The 19,828-nt window shown below is 53.5% G+C and overlaps 1 protein-coding gene across 2 annotated transcripts in view; it reads left to right on the top strand.

The window, feature by feature from the left end:
- Positions 1 to 19,828, top strand: part of ABR (ABR activator of RhoGEF and GTPase) — a 186,652-nt gene that overhangs the window by 40,087 nt on the left and 126,737 nt on the right. The window contains exon 1 of one of the 2 annotated variants that reach the window (XM_065910849.1): positions 5,301 to 5,623. The exons of the other annotated variant lie outside the window; for it this stretch is intronic. Coding sequence (XP_065766921.1) covers positions 5,563 to 5,623 — 61 coding nt within the window. The 5' untranslated portion in view covers positions 5,301 to 5,562. Of the gene's footprint in view, positions 1 to 5,300; positions 5,624 to 19,828 lie in introns of those variants that run through there. 2 annotated transcript variants of the gene reach the window in all.

The raw sequence follows: 19,828 nt of genomic DNA, 5'->3' as shown, positions 1-19,828 counted from the left end.
TCACTGTGGCCCTAGCCATGGGAGTGGGGCTTCAACTCAGCTCCCAAGAAACGTGGGGGGACGTGGGGGGAGCCTCACCACTGCAGGGACCTGCATGTCACCAGGCTTCTCTCAGCCATGGTACCGAGGGAGGCAACAAGAAGGTGAATGGAATTTTCTAGTTTACATCTTGCCATGACTCTTACATCTTTCCCATGACTCAAGCTGAGATAAACTTTGGAAGAGAAAACGAAGAAGCAGGGAGGGCTTTCAGTAAATCCGTGCTCCCTCTAGATCTCACTGCCTGCTGGAAGAGTGAGGAGGCTGGGAAGAGATGGGGAGGAAGAGGGCAGAGGACAGAACTATTAAGCCAGACCTGCCCACTTAGAGGTGACCCAGGAGAGGCCTGGGGAATTTTCTTCTCTCCAGGCCCAAGGGCTAAGGGTGAATCTTAGAAGAGTAAGCACTGCTTTGCTATGTTGAACTTAAAGGAAATGGAGCAAAGAACCAGAAACAGGCCATCCCGGGGGCTACTGGGCAGATAGGAAGCCTGAGGGGCATCCCTGTGGGTGCCCACCTAAGGATGGGAAAACTGAGGCTGGCAAGGCTCGAGACTGGCCTGAAGCATAGAAGCAGTGGGGTTTGGCTGGGACTGGAGTTCAGGAAATTGTCACTGGATTGATCGCAGCCAGCTTGTCTCCGGGATCATCTGCCCTGACAGAGGACATGTGGTTTTCTCTGGGAACCAGTTCTTGTTTTGCTTCATCACTGGTGGCTGTGGGGGGTTCTGGAGTTACATTCCTCCTGTAGCTCTGATTTCTTCCTCCCTGAGTTTAACTTGCCTCTGTTTATTCATTTTTAGTCACTCATTGCAGCCCAACACAGAGATTACCCATGTGGACTCTGGATTCAGAATCTCAGTTCATTTCCTAGCTGGCCAATAGCATACCTTCCTGTTTCTATGGGAAGGAATGGAGAGAATGGTAGTGCCGATCTCATTGGCTTATTATGAAGACTGAGGGAGGTAGTCTATGTGAAGCACATGGAGCACTGCCTGGCACTTTAAAAGCACTCAATCAAAGTTAGCTGTCAGTAGTTTTATTTATTCAGCATGTATTATTGAATGCCAGTCTATTGGGCTTTTGGCAGAAAACTGATCCAGGGGCATGGTGTAGGTACGACTGCCTTGAAGGTCTACCTGAGCCTCATTCATCCACTGGGCAAGGTGCAGTGAAAAAACACACAGTCCCAGGTTTTGGCTGTTATTTTTTGCTGTGCTGCACAGCCATGGGTGATCCTAGTTCCCCAACCAGGAGTCAAACCCTTGCCTCCTGCATTGGAAGCCCAGAGTCCCAGCCACTGGACCATCAGGGAAGTTCCTTGTCCCAGCTTTTAAAGGGAGGGTACAAATGAGATTTTGTGTATAGGTCATTTTTTTTGTTTTTAATTTGAATGTGGAGACCACCCCCACCCCACTCCGACCACCTGTATATCCCACCTGCAAACCCTGGTGCTCCCTGCAGACCTCAGAGTGGGGAGAGGTGCAAAGATATCCTCTTCATCACCAGTGACCCCCACAGGGACTCCCAGGCCTTCCTATTGTTCCCAGTGGAGCTGGGTTGCTAACAGTGAGGGGGGAAGAAAAGTGGAAATACCTAGTTTTGGTTCTAAGCATGGTCTCCTTTTTCCCACCCAGGAAAAGTGGGTGGTAGAGGCAAGAGCTGGATAATGGAGAGATGGGGAGTAGCACACCCCTGGGGGTTATGTAATGGCAAGACTGCTGACCTCAGATGGGATACGTCCTCTTCCCTTTTGGCCCACATCATCAGCCCGGTGCTCCGGGCAACCAACCCTTAAAAGTGAAAGTGTTAGTCGCTCCAGTCATATCTGATTCTTTGCGACCTCATGGACTATAGCCCACCAGGCTCCTCTGTCCATGGGATTCACCAGGCAAGAATATTGGAGTGGGTAGCCATTCACTTCTCCAGAGGATCTTCCCGACCTAGGAATTGAACCCAGGTCTCCTGCATTGCAGGCCAGTTCTTTATCCTCTGAGCCACCAAGGAAGCCCAACCAACCCTTAAATCCCCCTTAAATCTGCTGATGAGGCAGGCGCAGCCGCTTGCTGTGCGAGGTGAGGAGCCAAGGACAGGCTGAGTACACAGGCCAGAGGGAGGGCTGGGAAGGTGGAGTGTGTTCACCAAAGGACGAGGCAGCACATAGTTAGTGCAGGCCTGGAGGACGAGGTGTGATGGGTGCTGACTCAGCGCCTTGGGGTGCAGGGGCAGGTCCACACTTAGCTGAATCAGGGTGGCCTGTCCCTGGGAATGTCCCCCAGCTACTCTGACAGAAGGGGGATGCTGGCAGAGCACCTCACCTTGGGCACAACATGGGTGAGAATGGCTTTAACTCCTTCCTTCCTAGGATGTGGTACTGGGTCTCCCCCACCTCCTTTCCACTCAGTGCCAGGAATCTGGAGGCTTCTGTTCTGGTCTCATGTCACCCTGGTGCTTCCGCACACTTGTCCTATAGCCAAGGTTAGACAAGCCCTGTGGTGGTAATGTCCATTGGAAGCCATCCTATGTAGCCATCAAGGGATCTTGACCTAACTGCCCTTTCCTGGGACACATATGTTTGAGACAGTTGTGCAGAGATGGAATAGGACTGGAAGAGTTTTCTAGAAGATAGTCTTTAACCCATGGTCCAGCAGAGATTTCCAGAGACCTCCCTGCTTTCAACCCTGACAGTGGAGGTAGCGTGCATGCCCCTCCATTTACTGTCTGGATGGGTTACTTAGCTGCTCAGGGCCTCGATTTGCTCACCTGATAAATGGAGGGAACTGAGATAATAGTGAGGCTGTTGTGTAAGCAAAGCACTAAGATCCAAGCCAGGTTCGCTGCAGGCACTCTCTGTTAATTATTAGAAGCGTTCCTTCTTATTGGTCTCCAAGGCCCCACTCCCCTCTCCCCTATATTGTGTTCTGGACTGGAAGGTTTAGAACAGGATTGGACAGAATGGAGGGGGAAAAAGCAGAGCTAAGGAGAGCAACTAACATATTTGCTTGAAAAAAATGCTGAAAATAGCTTTTTTAAGCCTTTGTAGATAAAAATGTAAAATGTATGCAAATGTATGTGACTCACGCAGAAACATACATCCATGGCCTCCCCACAGTCAGTGCCCAGATGTCGCCATCAGGCAGTGTTCGGAGAAGGCCCATGCTGCCTTGCGGAGGGGCCGAGGGTGCAGGGGGGTGGGGAGTGGTGGAGATGTTGGGGAGGGGGGCAGTATTGCTGCTTACCTGGGCTGGTATCCTGCTTGCACCTTTCTTCTGGGTTCTGTGCCTTCCGTGTGGGAAGAAGAGAGGCCCTGGGCCCCTCTCTGCTCCTCTGTCTCACCGTCCTCCCTCTGGTTCCTCCAGGAGCCCGTTTGCTTCCTCTCCCATCCCAGCTCTATTTCTGGAGCATCTCATTGGAGATGCACGCCCCCCTCTCTGCCAAGCTCCAGGTGCCTGCTTGCTTGGTCCTTCCAGTCTTGTGTGCAAGTCAGAGATGGTGGGAGGGTGACAGCTGAGCAGGGAGACCCACAAGAGCTAAAGTCAGAGCCCGAGCCTTGAGGCCTGAGGTGCTGGAGAGCCCAGTGGATGCAGGGAGGGGCCAGTGTCACCTCCAGTTTGAAAAACACCCACTGTAGCCACCTGTGGATGCTTTGCACCCCCAAAGCATCTTCCCTTGCATCTTCCCCAGGGACTCACCCCCCCTCTGTGAGCCCAATGGTCCCCACCTCCCCTGGGGCAGCTCTGGAGGTGCTACCTATGCTGCTGCAGGGGCTAGATTCAGACTTCCTTTCAGCATCATACAAAAGGGTCTGCTTCTCCTTTTAAGAACAAGATCTGAAACTAATACCGTATTGCACGTCAATGATACTGCTTTTCATTTTTTTAAAGAAGAGTTAGATCTCTGGTTGTTTGGAATGATGAGTACAGCACCCCACCGCCCCCCCCCCAACCCGGCCCTGTCCAATCTCCGCCCCCCACCGACCCCCCCCCCACAAATGCTCTGGAATGCTGACAACACTCCCCCATGCAGAGGCCAGGTGAGTTTCATCTTGTAGGCCAGTCCATTGAACTGGGTCCCCTAAAGTTACTGCTGTTAAAGCAGCTTGGGGATGAGGGGTGGAAGGGTTTGCTGCATTTGCAGAAAACTCACTCTCTACGATGAAAGCAGGGTAAGTGGCCCAGCCCGGGGTTTCCTTGTGGGCCTGCTGCCTCCCTTCCCTGGGGTTCAGGAAACAAGCTTCGGGCCCCCTGCCCTGGACCACCCTAGCCTGACCCTCCGGTCCCTCCAGTCCCTTCTTCAGAGTCCTTTGGTCCAAGGAGGCCTGCAGCTGAGTTGCCTTGGGTCTTTTGGAACCAGCACCCAGTGGAAGGCATAAAACTCCCCCACTCCAGCTTCTTCATTGCCTGTTTTTTGGGGGGGTGGGGGGTGGGCGATGGTCTTAGAAGGAATTTTGTTTCTAAAGGTCTCTTCTCAGAGGCATCTTGAACCCAGACTTCCCTCAGCTTGTGATTATGCAGCCATGGTGTCCCTCCTTAGATGCGCTGCGGTTGGAATTCCCAGAGAAGGTTCCTGCGGGAGACCCAGCAGAGACCCTGGGGTCTCGCCTCTAACCCTGTTTGTCCTCCACGGCCCCTCGACGACCCCCTCGGCCTCCTGCCTTCCTCTGCCCGCCGCCTCCCTGGTGTGAAGGGCAGGGAGCAGCCTGGCTTTTAGGTCAAGGGTGTCTAAATAGACGAGGCAGTGTTAGGGTTTGGAAGGAAGGAGTCCTTGGGCAGCCAGCGCTTCCCGCGGGCGGGCTGGACGTTAACCCCGTGCGCGCCGCGCCCCGGGCTTGCCGAGAGGAGGGGCCTGGGAGCCGCACTGGCCCCTGAAACTGCGCTTAGAGATCCTGGGGTGGCAGGTGATGTCACCCCTGCGGGCCCATAGGTCTCCCCGCAGCACCTTAGTCTGCGGGTTGCCAGAATTTGGCCAAGCCCAGCGAGGGGGAGGAAGAGGAGTCTGGGTCTGCGTCGCTCCCCGGAGACCCCCGCGGACCCCCTCCTCGGTCACCCGCTGGAGCCCCTCTCTGGGTGGGGGACACCCGGCTGCTCCCCGCACCTCCGCCGGGGGTCTGGAGGCGTGCCGCGGCGGGGGAGGGGGCGCGGGAGCCTCGCGCCGATTGGTCGCGGCTCCCGCCCTCCGCCCCCCGCCCCTGGGCGCCGAGCAGCCCGGGGGAAGTTGCTAGTTGGCGGGCGGGCTGCGGGGCCGCAGCTCCGGGATCCGCAGCGGGGCTCGCAGCGGCCGCAGGGGCCGGAAGGGCTCCCGGGGGCGCTCGCCGGCCGTCGCCCGCCCTCTCCCCCCTCCCGGGCGGCTCCGATCGCTCCTCCCTGCTACCTGTTTCCCTGCCTCCCCCTCGCCTCCACCCAGCGCTCGGCAACTTCGGCCTGCGGGGCCCGCCGCCCGCGCCCTCCCTCCTTTGTTGTGCGATGAGGGTCGGGTTTCCGATCTGACGGAGCCTTCGCTGCCGCAGCCGCGCGGAGCTTCGGGCATGGAGCCGCTGAGCCATCGGGGCCTGCCGCGCCTCTCCTGGATCGACACCCTCTACAGCAGTACGTGTGTGCGCGCGGGCCAGGGAGGCCGGGCGGGAACGCGTCCCGGAGCCCCGCGTGGAGCCCCGACGGCCCCCGGGGTTCGCGTTGCCGGGCTTGGCTGGAGCGGGCTGGGGGCTGCGGGCACTGCCGCCCAGGTGCCTGGCGGGCCGGGAGGCGGGAGGAGCGGCTTGGCGCCCCGCGATCAGTCGCGGATGGGGTCCCCAGAGTGGACTTCCAGCTGGAGCGGGGGTGAGGGGGGCGCAGTGGATCGACGGGGCCAGGAGAGCTGTGTCACCCCTCTTCCACCTGTTGTGTAACCGAGCTTTCCCCAACCCTGGAGCGGAGGGGAAGAGCCCCGTAGGGTGTTGACCCCCGCTCCCCGACTGGCTGCTCCTTCTGTGCACGCCGAAGCAGAAAGGCCATTTTGGTGAAGTCCTTGGCGCCTGGACTTGCCATCTCAGGGACACCCTGAGGCCAGGGTGTTTCGGGGTGGGGGTGGAGTCCCCTTATGGGAAGGGAGACTGTAGGTGTCGATCTCCGTGGGGCTCGTAAGGATGAAGGACCTAAAAACCCCCAGCTCAGCAGTCTTTCCTGCCAGGCTTATCATCATCCCTACCATCACCCTCCTTCCTCCCCTACCCCACCCCCCAAAAAAGAAAAAACCCTTCTCAGTGTCTCCACCCTCCTCGTTCCCAAATCTGCCTCGATCATGTGATTGCTCTTGCACTGGTGCTGGGGATGTGTAAGTGATCACGCCTACCTTCTGGGGGCTGCGCCCAGCCTTGAGCGCCCCCTTCCTCTCGCCCCCTTACCCCCCACCCCACTCTCACTCTTGCTTAGGTGGCTAAAGCGCTGCATTTTGCCCACCCCTCCCTTGAGACATCGTCCCCAAGCTTTCAGTGGTATAGGAAGAGAGAGGGTTCTCCTGGCTCCTGAAGAAGGTAATAAGTGGATTTTGCCCCCTTGGTCGCTTCAGTGGGACCAGCCCACTTCCTCTTGCTGGGTCTCCTAGCCTAGGGTCCCAAGGCAGGGGCAGGGGTCGGGGGAGGCAGGTGAAACCAGGTTCCCCTTTCTGGACTCTAGACGCCATGGAATAAGGATACATGTAAGGATTAACCTGGTTCGAATGGTGGGGAGAGTGGACAAGTTGATGCCTTGTACCCCAAGTTCTTGTCCTGGAGGCTTCTCGGTACTCATTACCCAGCCTCTGACCTCTGTATCCCCTTGGGTCCCCATCATTCCCCATAGCTTTTTCTCCCCCCTCTTCTCCTCCCCCTCCATCCTTTTCCCTCCCCTCTCCCAATCTGTTTTCCCTTCCTTTCCTCCCCCCAGCAGTTCTCCTCGTGATGGTTCATTCGGCTTTGGTTTTTCAACATCAAAAGAGCAAAGCTGGGTCCCCTGGGTGTCAGTCCTGCGCCAAGCCCAGCCACTCCATCTGCTCCTTCCCCCGCAGAGGCCAGCACCGTTGGGTGAAGGTCAGGGTCCACGGCTGCTGTGTGGCGTGTGTGCACACATGTGTCTGCCTGAATGGGGGCACACATCTGTTCAGAGTCTGACTGCAGATCAGCTCCTGACCCCAAAGGGAGGATTAGTGACCTCCTCTTCACTGTGCGCTTGCAAAAAACAGTCATAACAATGCCTCATATTCACATGCAGCTTATGTTCCTGAATATTTCTGGCTCTTTGCAAAACCCAGTCCTGCTTTCCCTGTTTCCCAAGGCATAGAATCCTATGAAAACCTGCCTCTGGCTTTCTCTTCATTGTTTTAAAGAAGACTCCCCTACCTGATCATCTGGTCAATTCCAAGTTTTCCTGTCATCCTCCAGTCTACCCCAACACCTCTCTCTCCACTCCCCCCCAACCCCCCCCACCCCCGCAACACATACACAGCCTGGAGCAAAGCAGCAAAATTGCTTTGAAAATTTCCAACTAGAGGAAGGTGGGATTGGAAAAGGGAATTAGACTGAGGGCTTCTTTGTAGGGGGTGCCTGTTAATCAGCCCTGACTCAGGCAGTCTGGCATCTGAGCTGTCTACCCTTCTGCTGCTGCCTTGGGCTCTGGGCTCCTGGGGCAGCCTGGATTGGGGGGGGGGGGGGCACTGGCTTGGCAGCAGTGTGAGGAGTCCTTGCCTCCTTCTTCCAAACAGCTTATTGGAGAGCTGTAGAATGAGGCTTCCTGGGGAGGTGCTGTGCAGTCATGTTTGGGCTGTTAGCCATGAAGTTTCCTCTTGACAAGAGCCTAAATTAAAACAAATACCCGAGCTGTCATTTGCCTGGCAGCATGGTTTTGTGGCTCCCAGAAGAAGTTCCCATGCCTCTCGGGAAGCTATTAGGTTACAGGTCTCACAGTCCTGGGGTGGCAAGTCCCCACAAAAGCGCAGTCCATCAGGAATCATAAAGGGGGTGGGCGCAGGGCGCAGGGTAGCCAGGACACTTCTCAGGGACGTGAAAGGCCTGGTAGCATCTCCAAGGGCCTCCCATGTGCCAGGCACCGTGCCGGGTGCTCTGCATCCAGTCTCTGCAAACCTCACAACTCTGCAAGATGGGTAGTCTTACCTCCCTTTTACGGGAGAAGCGGCTGGCTAGGCTCAAATCATTACCCTAGGTCACATGACTGATAAGTGACAAAGCTGGGATTCACATCCTACCCTAGGATGGTGAGGAAGACTCTTGAGTGCCACCCAGATATCTCTGAGCTTATTCACAGTCTTGGAATGGGAGACATCTGTCACTCTGGCCCTCTGTCTCAGCGTTGTCCCCAAAATGGTCCAGCAGGGGAAGGGGTCTCAGTGACTCTGAGCCTCACTTGACTCTGTGTCTCTTGGAGGAACTGGAGCCTGGTCCTGAAGCCAGGGCAGGGGTGTTTGAGGCTCTATCTAATTTCACTGAGGTTGGTGGTTCTCTATGCTTAAGTTGCCAGCCCCTCCCCTCACATACTTCTTGCCTTGGGAATTGTCAGCTCATTCTTATTGGCTTTAGCATCTGTACACACTTCCATGGCAGGCTGATGGTCCCTTGATAAGGGGTAAACATAGTTGAAGTCCTGAAGGTCTGCAGTGATGGTGCAAGGAGGTGGGTTGGCTCCCAGCTGCCCATGTGATCTGGGATGGATTGGAGCAAGGCCTTTGCCCGTGGTCAGCAAGCATGGTGGATGAGGGTTCCTGCCACCCTACTTCCTGTCCCCTGGACCATTCACTTTCCTACATTCATGTCATAGCATCAGCTTTGCCTCTCAGTGCCTTGCCTAGCATGATCATCTGTTATTAGAACCTGCCTTTTGGAGCTCACTTCTGTTACCTGAAACAGCATTTCCAAGGGAAATTTCTGTCTCCGGTGATATTTTTGTGCCGCTTACAGACTCAGTGCCCTGTCTAATGGCCAGGAAACCATCTGGGGCTATGAGAATACAAACCCATCTCCAGATGACCATGAACCTGTCTCAGTTTCCCACCATATTCCTATGTTAGCTGCACCAAAGACCAAGCCACTGGCCTGACGGTGTGGGCTTGATCAGGGCAACTCTCTTACCCAGGCCACATCAGACTAGCCCAATGTGTGGCAGTGAACACCTGCAAATGGATGCTTTCTTGTCCCATGGCTAAGACCCAGTCATTTATTCCTGTCTGTCATCACCAGCCTGTAATTGACATGACTGCTGGAGCCCGATAGGTGGGCCTGGCAGAAGAATTAAGTCTCCTACTCAGAGAAATGTAGTTTTTCGTCATTGTTGTGATTGCTGGTGTTACTGTTCTTTAGAGAAAGGAAGGAGTGACAAGAACATTTGTGAAGAATCAGCTAGGTGGGTAGAAGATGGGAGGAGAGTGGGTAGGAGGGAAAACTTGGGTTGTTCTCTGGGTCCGGGGGCGATTCTGACACCTTTGTTATGCACACTCCTCTGTAGAGTGAAGCTCTGATGTCTCACGTGGGTGCAATGGAGATTAATTGGTTAATATTTCTCGAATGTTTTAAAGAGGAGGAGTGCTATTGAACTGCTCAGCTGTCCAGCTCATCCCAGCTTTTTTCACTGAGCAGATCCATGAAAGGCTGCCAAAGGAGTCTGGAAGGGGCTGGGAAGGGTGCAAGCGGACGGGCAGGGGCAGAGTGTTGAACCAGGTTCTTCGCTGGCGCCTGGCCCAAGGCCTCGTGCCGTAGTAAGCCCACAGTAAGTTTTGGTTGCACAAGTGAGTGTGAGAAGGAAAAGAAGACTTCCAGGTTCCTGGCTCCTTTAACTCCTTACTCCATCCGAAACCCCAGAAACCCATTAGCTGGCCCATTCACAAGTTTCTGGCTGTGTGGATTTGGTAATTGTAGTAGCGTCCGAGACCCCCCCAAGGGAGTCCCACGCATTGCTGGGGCTTGTGATTACGTGATTGGAAGCCTTCGCTGCCAGTATTGGTGCTGCAGCTGTTTGGCTCAGCTTGAGCCCTTTAGGGTAACAGGCTCAGCAGCTTCAGACAACCGCGTGTCATCTCCACGTCATCAGCTGCCTCGGCCAGGCCCCTGGCTCTGGTAGGCTGAGGGGATCCATGGGGCTTGGAGGACCCACCACGTTCTACCTACAGGGTCTTGGTGCTTTCCACTGAGTACCAGGGAAGAGGCCTCAGGCTCACCTTTCTCCAGGGCTGCACAGAAGCTGATTTTTCTTTTGACTTGTGACCTTGGCGCACCCATGCTTGCATTCCTTTGGGCAAGATATGGCCAGATGGAGCCCTGGATGCCCCTGGGGGCAGTGGGAACATTTTGCTTGTCCCTGAAGCTGGGGGAGAACTTGATCCTGTAAATGGGTGAGAAGAAAGAAGTCAGGGCTACAGGCAAATGATAGGATGCACCCGGATAAGAGGGTTTGGGATAGAGACCCAAGCCTACCCCTTGCCCAGGGCATTTGGCACAGAGCCCTCTGAGATGGGGCCAGCTGGACCCGTGACCCACTGCAGATGGGGCAGCCAAATCTTTCCCACCAGGCTCAGACTTCATTTGGGCCTCTCTCTCGGTTTTCTGCCCTTGCCCTTTATTCCTGTCTTCTCTTCCCCACCACACTGCTGGATGAAAAATGAATATGTGTTTACTGGCCACATAGAAACTGACAGGGTCAATGTGGTCTTTGGGAGACAGGGTGGGCTCCGTGATGAACTAATTGGTCAGGTGTCCTTCCCCGTTTCCTCCACCCTTACCTCTGAGGTCTTCATGTCCCTCAAGACCAGTGATCCTCAACCTTTTTGGCACCCTGGGTGGCGAAGATCCCCTGGAGGAGGGTATGGCAACCCACTTCAGTATTCTTGCCTGGACAGAGGGGCCTGGTGCACTGTGGACCATTGCAAAGAGTCAGACACAACTGAAGCAACTTGAGCACGCACGTGAGCTGTGGGTTTACTCAGGACTGCTGGTGAAGAATGTGACCATAATTACCTTCATGGAATTGAAGGGCTGATCCTATTAGTGTGCTGGGCTAACCCCTTCCTCCTGGGCATTGCCTCCTGGCCAGCTGTGAGGGTTTAATGGATCAAGATCATGGAGACCGAAGATGATGTATAATTAAGCCTAGTTATTTCCCGAGCTGGGGGATTGCCACTCCCCACAGCAGCAATTGATTTGCTCACTTGTGGTCACCCTATTCAGTTGCAAGTTACCCTGGGCCTAAGCGGCATACAGTCCATCGTTTTGAGTGAATGTCTCCCTTTGAAGGTACAGCTTTAGGAGAACAATCCCTTTTGGAGAGGTCTGGGGTCTGGGTGACTTTGTGCTCTGTGTGATGGCACCTCTGGAGTTATTCCGTGGAACCTCTTAGGGACATATGTCTGAGCTCTGCAAAGCCACATGGAAACCTCATCCTTGAGTCTCTCACAACCACTGGGCCCAAGGAAAAGAAAGCCCAGGAGTCCAGCCAAGTTCATAGATGTTAGGTTTTTCCGTTTGGTTTAGGAAGAATGGAAGAAGCCATAATGTTTAACTAGTCCTACTCTATGTCAGATGCTGTGCTGGGTACTTTCTTACGTTACCCTAACAACTCACCAAGGCACCTTTTATCATTCCCCTGACCCATGGATGAGGACCCTGAGGCCCTGAGAGGTTAAGTCATTGCCGAAGGTCTCTTGGTTTGAGCCGGGTCAGTTCTCAGCTGTAGCTGAGTTGCAGATGGCCGCAACTCTACCTATAGCCGATTTAGCTGCCAACAGCAATAACGATCTTAGCCAACATCCATGAGGACCTACTATGTGTCAGCACTCCCCTGGGCACTGCCCATGTGTTTTCACTAATCCTTAACAGTCCCTACCTTATGAGATAGGAAGGAATTCTCTACAGGGAGGAAACTGTGACTCGGGGAAGTTAAGTGATTAATTCAAGGTCCTAGAGTGCAAGCCAGCAGTTGAGCATAGGACTGGCTTCTTTTATATATATTTATTTATTTTGGAGAAGGAAATGGCAACCCACTCTAGTACACTTACCTGGAGAATCCCAGGGACGGGGGAACCTGGTGGGCTGCCATCTATGGGGTTGCACAGAGTCGGACACGACTGAAGTGACTTAGCAGCAGCAGCAGCAGCATTTTTATTTATTTGACTGCATCCGCATCTTAGTTGGAGAAGGCAGTGGCAACCAACTCCAGTACTCTTGCCTGGAAAATCCCATGGACGGAGGAGCCTGGTAGGCTGCAGTCCATGTGGTTGAGAAGAGTCGGACACGACTGAGCGACTTCACTTTCATTTTTCACTTTCATGCATTGGAGAAGGAAATGGCAACCCCACTCCAGTGTTCTTGCCTGGAGAATCCCAGGGACGGAGGAGCCTGGTGGGCTGCCATCTATGGGGTCGCACAGAGTCGGACACGACTGAACTGACTTAGCAGCAGCAGCATCTTAGTTAAAGCATGCAGGGTCTTTGATCCTTGTTGTGGCACTCAGGATCTTTAGTTGCAGCATGTGAACTCTTAGCTGTGGCATGGGGGATCTAGTAGTATGTGGGACCAAAGCCGGGCCCCCTTCATTGGGAGCGTGGAGTCTTAACCACTGGACCACCAGGGAAATCCCCTGGCCTGACTCTTAACCCCTCTTTTTCTGACTCTCCCTTGCCTTTCATGGCAGCTGGTATTTTGTGGAGGTTGATTAATCTGTTCATCTCTCTAACTAGAAGGACAACTATGGAGACGGTCTTGGTCCCCCCCATGGCATTCGGACAGCTCTCAGCTTTCAGGTGCCCTGTAAGTGCCACCAGCTGGGCTGCCTCTTCCTAAAGATGGATCCCAAGGGACCCTCCATGGGTACTTGGAGCCCCTATCCTAGAGTTACCTCATCCCTGGATTCCTGGCAAGAGGCACTCTGTGTTAACCCCAAAATAAATAAAGAGGAAGGAGAGAAAATAGACTTTGGGGGTAGCGACAGGCAACAGCTAAGGCCCATTTTCGAGAGCCGAGCAAGGCAAAGGACAAGTGGGTGGGGACTAGAGAAGGCGAGGACTTGGCTGAGCCCTGGCGCATTGGCTGTGATCTCAGGCCTTTTTAAATTCACCTCCACAGTTTCCAAAGGGAAATAAAGCGAGCTCTTGGCCATAAATCAGGCCACCATGCACCAAGGTCCTTCGCTGAGGCCCAGGGCCAGTTGGGCCACAGATCCAGCTTCTGCATTTGAACTCACCCACGCACAGCATGCTAATGATGGGGTGGCTCCAGCGCAGGCCCAGAGTCCCCTGCCCGGAGTTCAGGCCTCTGCGGAGGCCGGTATCTGGGGCCTTCCACCGTAGCAGGTCCCTCTTTGGCTGGAGCCAGAAAGGCTAGGACATTATCTGAGGGCTTGCTGCAGAGGGTTGGTGTGCCGAGAGTTTTTGGGGTGATGATAAAGGGGGTGAAGGCCTGTCCTGAGCTGACCACCCAAGCAGGAGGATAAAAGTGGAGATTAGGGGAGGGGAGGGTCGCCTCCATTCTCTTCCTTTCCCTTTGCTGCTCAAAATGTCACAGACAGCTTCCTTCCTTCTGAGTCTGCAGGCGTTTTTAGGAACTCCTGCTTGGTAGGGTGTCAGGACCCATGAAACTCCCCCTCACTGGCTCTTCTGTTTGTAGAGACTAATGTGAAATTTCAGCTGCCTCCAGGGTAGTAGGCTTTCCTGCCTCCTTCCTCCCACCACCTTGAACTTGCCCCAGCCTTCTTCCTCCTGCTGCCCTGGTATGCTCCTGCCCTTCGTGTGAGTCTGGGATGCAAGCAGACCAGAGGCTCCGCGTTGACAAGTCCATCCTTCAAGTGCCACCAGTGTTGACCTCTGTCCCCTCCCCCACCCAACGCTTTCTCCCGTTCTTCCTGCCCCGCCCCCAGCCTCCTTCCCCCTCTCCTTCGATGCTTGTCAAGGGAAAGAAAAGGCATCTTTCCGGGAAGACCAGTGAAACAGGGCTGCCCAAGCCGGGGAGGGTTGAGAGGGCCTGGAGAGCAGATTCTGGTGATGGGGATCCTGTCCCTCCAAAAATGGCATTTTTCTTGCTTGAGCGTCTCCGCTTTTCGTTGTGGGTCGATGCCTAAGCCTTTCCTCACTTCAGCAGGACCGGGAAGCATCCATTTAATAGCACGTGGGAGGGGCTGCTGTTATCAGTTCTGTCTTGAGAGAGGAGCCGGAGAGCTGTGATGGGACCTGGAGATCTGCTCATGGGTGGCCTGGCCAAGGAGTCAACTCCTCCCCTCCCCCACTGCCTGCCTTTCCCCCACCCCCACCCCGACATTGGAATTAAGTTAGCAGAGGCCAGGGGCCCCTACCTGGGAGATTGGACTAGATGTGTATGTGTGTCTGAAAGTTGCTCAGCCTTGTCTGTCTCTTTGAGACCCCATAGCCTATACAGTCCATGGAATTCTCCAGGCCAGGATACTGGAGTGGGTAGCTTAGCCCTTGTCCAGGGGATCTTCCCGACCCAGGATTCAAACTGGGGTCTCCTGCATTGTAGGCAGATTCTTTACCAACTGAGCTATCAGGGAAGCCGTGGACTAGATGAGTGACTCACTAACTCTTTGCACTATGGCTCATACAGAATACAGACGTTTTACATTGTGATCCAGGGCACACGCAAGCTGAAACAAACGTTTATGGGATAGTACTTACTGTTTTATCACATTTGCAATGTACTCATCATTTTGTGCTCTTCTAGCCTGTTCCAGTCCACTCCATTAAAAACAAACCCAAGACATGTTGGTCATGACCTACAACATTGATTTCTTGACCTGCAATATGAAAAAAATAAGTGGATGAGATGCACTATAAGGAATAATGATTTACGAAACTGCCGTAAATATATACCCCTGTTATATACCACTGTTGTGATTTTTGCCAGATTCACACACTTCTCTTATTATGGATTTAACTGTTTTTCTTTCCACTTGATTCATTATTTTAAATGTCATTTACCTAGAAAGAAGAAATCTGTATTTCTTGCAATAAATAGTTTCCTTGTGAGTAAATAATACTCAGCAGTGTTATTAGTTCTAGTTATACACTGTTGCCCTTGGAAGGCTCTAGGTCTGAGTCTCCTGTGTCTCTGTTTAAAGGGAAGGAAACAGAAGACAGATATTAAAGACATACTGGTACCAAACAGAGGCAGGAAAGATTGAAAGAAATCAGGAAGGGAGTAATTTTCTCAACATGTGCTCTGGTGTGCTTCAATGTAGTGTGGCAAGCAAGCAGGTGCTAATTAGAGGGCTGTGGCATCCACATCCTCTGCCTCCATCCACCTGGAGTCCTGGGCCCCATATTTCCTGAGACAGGAGAGGGGTGGCGGAGAAACTGGTTTTTCCTAAGAACAAATATGCTAGAGCAGATTCTCAAACTCTATTGTGCATTTTTTTAAAAATTATTTTTTTATATGGACTTGTTTTTTTGGTCTTTATTGAATTTGTTACTGCATTGTCTCTGTTTTGGCTTTTTTGTCCACAAAGCATGTGGGATCTTAGGTCCCCGACCAGGGATCGAACCTGTACCCTCTGCATTGAAAGGCGGACTCTTAACACTGGAGCATCAGGGAAAGTCCCTGTTGGGCATTTTAATAGCCTGTGTGTGCTTAGTCGCTCAGTGTCTAGCTCTTTGTGACCCCATGGATTGTAGCCCACCAGGCTCCTCTGTCCATGGGGATTCTCCAGGCAAGAATACTAGAGTGGGTTGTCCTGCCCTCCTCCAGGGCATCTTCCCAACCCAGGGATCGAACCCCGTTCTCCCACGTTGTAGGCGGATTCTTTACCATCTGAGCCACCAGGAATAATGGCCTGAGGATCTTGTTAAGATGCAGATTCTTATTCGGTAGGACTGGGCTGAGGCCTGAGATTCTGTATTCTAGCAAGTTCCCGGGTGATGCTGGTGCTGCTGCTGACGGTCTAGGGACCACAATTTGGTAGCAGGGCCCCAGCGTTCTTTATACCCTCTCCGAGGGGACTGCCTTATGGGCCCTGACCCAAGTCAGACCTTTCTGTTTCCCAATCAGAATAATGAAGCCATTGATGGGACACCTGGTGAGTACCATACCTGACCTGGCACTGTCACGTTCACAATCTTGTTTCATTCTCACAGTAAACCTGTGAAAGGTTGTTACTCTCATTTTAAGGAGGAGAAGAGGGAGTGGCCATCGTGACTGGCCTCTGCTGGGGACTTCACCGGGGGGAGGGGACACCTGTCATGTGGAACACCCTAAGTCCCCTTTGCCTACCCTCTTCCTGAGTGACAGAAGCCCAGGCAGCTGGCCTTCATGAGTTCTTCTGTCTAGACAAAACCTTCCCTGTCCCCACCCCTCAACACCCCCTGCCCAGAGCAAACTTTGGTGTTAATGGAGCAGAAAACCTCAGTTGTTAATTTTCTAGTGCATCATTGAGAGGGTTAATGAGCAACCAGCTGGTGTACCACCCAGCTCTGTGGAAGTGCTGTGTTTTCCTTTGCATTTGGTCTGTAGACGTTTTGCAGACTCTGTGGCAGCTCCTGACCTGGATGAGTCAGTGGGTATCTTGTGCCATTTTTGGGTGCAGAACTTTTAGAGACCCAAAGCAGGTTTTTTTTTTTTTTTTTTTTTTAATTAAGTTACTGTTGGCTGCACTGGTCTTGGTTGCTGCGTGCAGGCTTTCTCTAGTTGCCAGGAGCAGGGGCTACTCTCTAGTTGAGGTGTGTAGGCTTCTCATTGCAGTGATTTCTCTTGTTGTGGAGCTTGGGCTCTAGTATGCAGTCTATGCACGGGCTTAGTTACCCCACAGCACGTGGGGTCTTCCTGGTCCAGGGATCAAACCAGTGTCCCCTGCATTACAAAGTGGACTCTTAACCACTGGACCACTGGAACTTTGGGTCCTGTCTTCGCTCCCTGGAAAGGATGGGCGGGATGCAAATCTGATGAGGAGCTGTTTCTTGCCTGAGGACCCGTGATGGCTGGTCAGCTCCCATCACAGCCAGGCCCTTGCTGCAGACACCTGAGCAAACTCCCTCCCTGACCCTGAGATGCCACTCTTTATCCAGCTGGCTGGTACTACACTCAAGCTGGGGGTGTCCCAGGTGATGCTAGTAGTAAAGAACCCACCTGCTATTGCAGGAGACATAAGAGATGCTGGTTCAGTCTCTGGGTTGGGAAGATTCCCTGGAGAAGGCCATGGCAACATACTGCAGTATTCTTGCCTGGAGAATCCCCTGGACAGAGGAGCCTGGCAGGCTACATGGGGTTGCAACCATGGGGTTGCAAAAAGTCGAACATGACTGAAGCAACTTAGCATGCACGCATGTGCCCACCCACACTCAACCTGCTTCCATCTACTTCTCCTCTGCCCAGAAATCCTCAGTTGTACATTTTCTTCCGCATCTAATCCAAATGCCTCAAGATATCCCCTGTGCTGCGGGACACCTCACACTATCCATTCAGATTTGCCAGCATCCCAGCCCGTGCCCCCTGCTCTAGCCACTAAGACCGCTCACCATTATGCAGTCAACCTCTGTGCTTAAGCCTCAGCCCTGGTTACCACCACCTCCAGGAAGCCCTTCTGCCTGATTATGCACTGGCCTCACTGAGCGTCCCAGCTCAGAACCTGAACACTGTTTGCTCAGGCCACGTCACTGAGCCCTTTTATCTGTTGTTTCATAGTGTTTACCAATGTAGACATGTTGTCATTTCTTCTCTGCCAGACTCTAAACTCCTTAGAGGCACGAAGAATAACAAAGGCTGCCATTTATAGGGTGTCAGACAGTGTCCTTAAGCACTTGACAAACAATGTCCCATTTAATCTTCAACCCCCCTGCAGAGCTCTCAACTATTTTTATCTGTTTCTTTAACCCCCAAGAGTCTGGAAAGGGTAAACAGTTTTCCTAAGGTCACCTAGCCTAGGAAGAGCAGAGCTGGGCTCTCAACCCAGGTCTGTGTGATGCCCTAGCCTGTGCTCCTCACCAGAGGTTCTCAAATGCCAGGGCCCTCAGCGTGAGAACCTGGCCTTGGCCTCTGTCATCTGTGTATTTGCACAGCTCCTCTGCACGCCCAGTCTGATTTGGGGACTGACTCTTAACCACTGCATGCACCTCCCTTTCCAACACTCAGCTGTGCCCTGAACACTTGAGAGCTTGGAAATGCATTATAGCGGGTGAGGGGGTATGAACAGAGACACTCTAGGGGGAGATGCTCTAGGAGAAGGATGTGTTGTTTTAATACAGGGGCCACCTAAGAGAATCACGGGGCAGGGAGGATGCAAGGAGGCACTGGAGCTAAGCAGGGGCAAGACAGACAGGCAGCTAGAAGAGGCTATTGGAGGGACCTCCCTGGTGGTCCAGTGGTTAAGAATTCACCTTGCAGTACAGGGGGCATGGGTTCCATCCCTGGTCAGGGCACTAAGACCCCACACGGGATCCCACATGGTCAGAGCAACTAAGCTTGTGTGCTGCAAGTAGAGAAAGACCATGCACTGAAATGAAGAGCCCGCACAGCCTAAATTAAAGTAAAATAAAATGTCTCTTTCTAAAAAACGGAAAGAAAAGGCTAATAGAGAGGTCAAACGATCGACCCTGTCTCTGCCCCAGTCGTAGCTCAGGGCCTCACCTTGACCCATTAATCAGCTGGGGCATCTTGTAAGGAAACAGATCCTGATACAGTAGGTCTGGACAGGGCCTTCCTGTTTGGCATTTCTAACAAGCCCCCAGGTGATGCCCGTTCAGTAGGAAGGCCCTGGACTCCTCAAGCCCTCCTGGAGGATCTGATTCCATCACTCACTAGTCTACCATCTTCCCACCTCCCTCCTCCCTAGAGGATAAAATCTAAACTCCTTATCACACATGGTGGGAGCCTTTTCAGACACTGTCTCCAGCCATCTCTAGCCTCACCTCCTGCTCTCTTTATCACACTCCCCACCCTGCAGCCCCACTGAATTCTTCACAGCTCCCCAGACACACCACCATCCCCAGTCAGAGCTGCCTGCTTTTTGCACAGGCTGTTACTTTGCCTGGAGGCATGCGCTTTGGCCTTTCTCAGCCAGGTGAGGATGAAGCTGAAGGTCACCTTCCTGGGAAGTTACAGACTGGGGAGTGGGCTCTAGACCCCTGGCTCTAAGAGAAGCCCCCTGAAGGTTCCTAGACCCCTTCTTGTCTCTGCTCCCAGCAAAGGTTGGCCAAGGTCTCTGACCCTGCAGAGGAATCAGGTGATTTCATTGTCCTGCTTGGAACATTTGTTGTGTCTTGTCACCTTCCACTAAAAATAGAGCTGAGGATGACTGAAGTGGAGCCCCAGTCTGGTCTGGGAGAGCAGAGTGGAGCAGGTGGGCCATTCTGCAGAGCCCACGAGGCCAGACCATCTGTGGGGGCTCTGGGAAGGGGGCCCTGTGACCTGGGCCGGGGCTTCCCGGACACTGTGGTCATGCCCTGGGCTCTGAGAGGCCAGCCCATAGCCGCTTTCACTTTAAGCTTTTCTCTCCTGGCTGTGGAAATATTTCAGGACTTCCGGAGAAGTTTCCTTTGGTGCTTCCTGAGTTTTCTCCTGGGTTCTTTTGCCTCCAGATTTCAGCCCCAGCCAGGGGCAGCTCCCGGAAGAGCTGCGGGTGCCGCCCTGGCTGACCACAGCCCCCACGGGGACCTCCTCCCGAGCTCCCTCCCCTGCAGGAAGGCTCCCCAGTGCACTGGTTTTGGGGAGCAGTAGCCGCCCCCCCGGAAAAAAATTTTTAAAACGTCTCTTCCTGCATTCAGGCTCCTGCCTGGGGGCTGAGGAGCAGGTTCTGGGTGCCGGCAGATGATGAAGGGCTGTATCTCTGATTCCTGAGCCC

This window comes from Muntiacus reevesi, chromosome 18 (assembly GCF_963930625.1).
Source record: "Muntiacus reevesi chromosome 18, mMunRee1.1, whole genome shotgun sequence".
Taxonomy (NCBI): Eukaryota; Metazoa; Chordata; class Mammalia; order Artiodactyla; family Cervidae; genus Muntiacus; species Muntiacus reevesi.
This window is presented reverse-complemented; position numbering and strand designations above follow the sequence as displayed.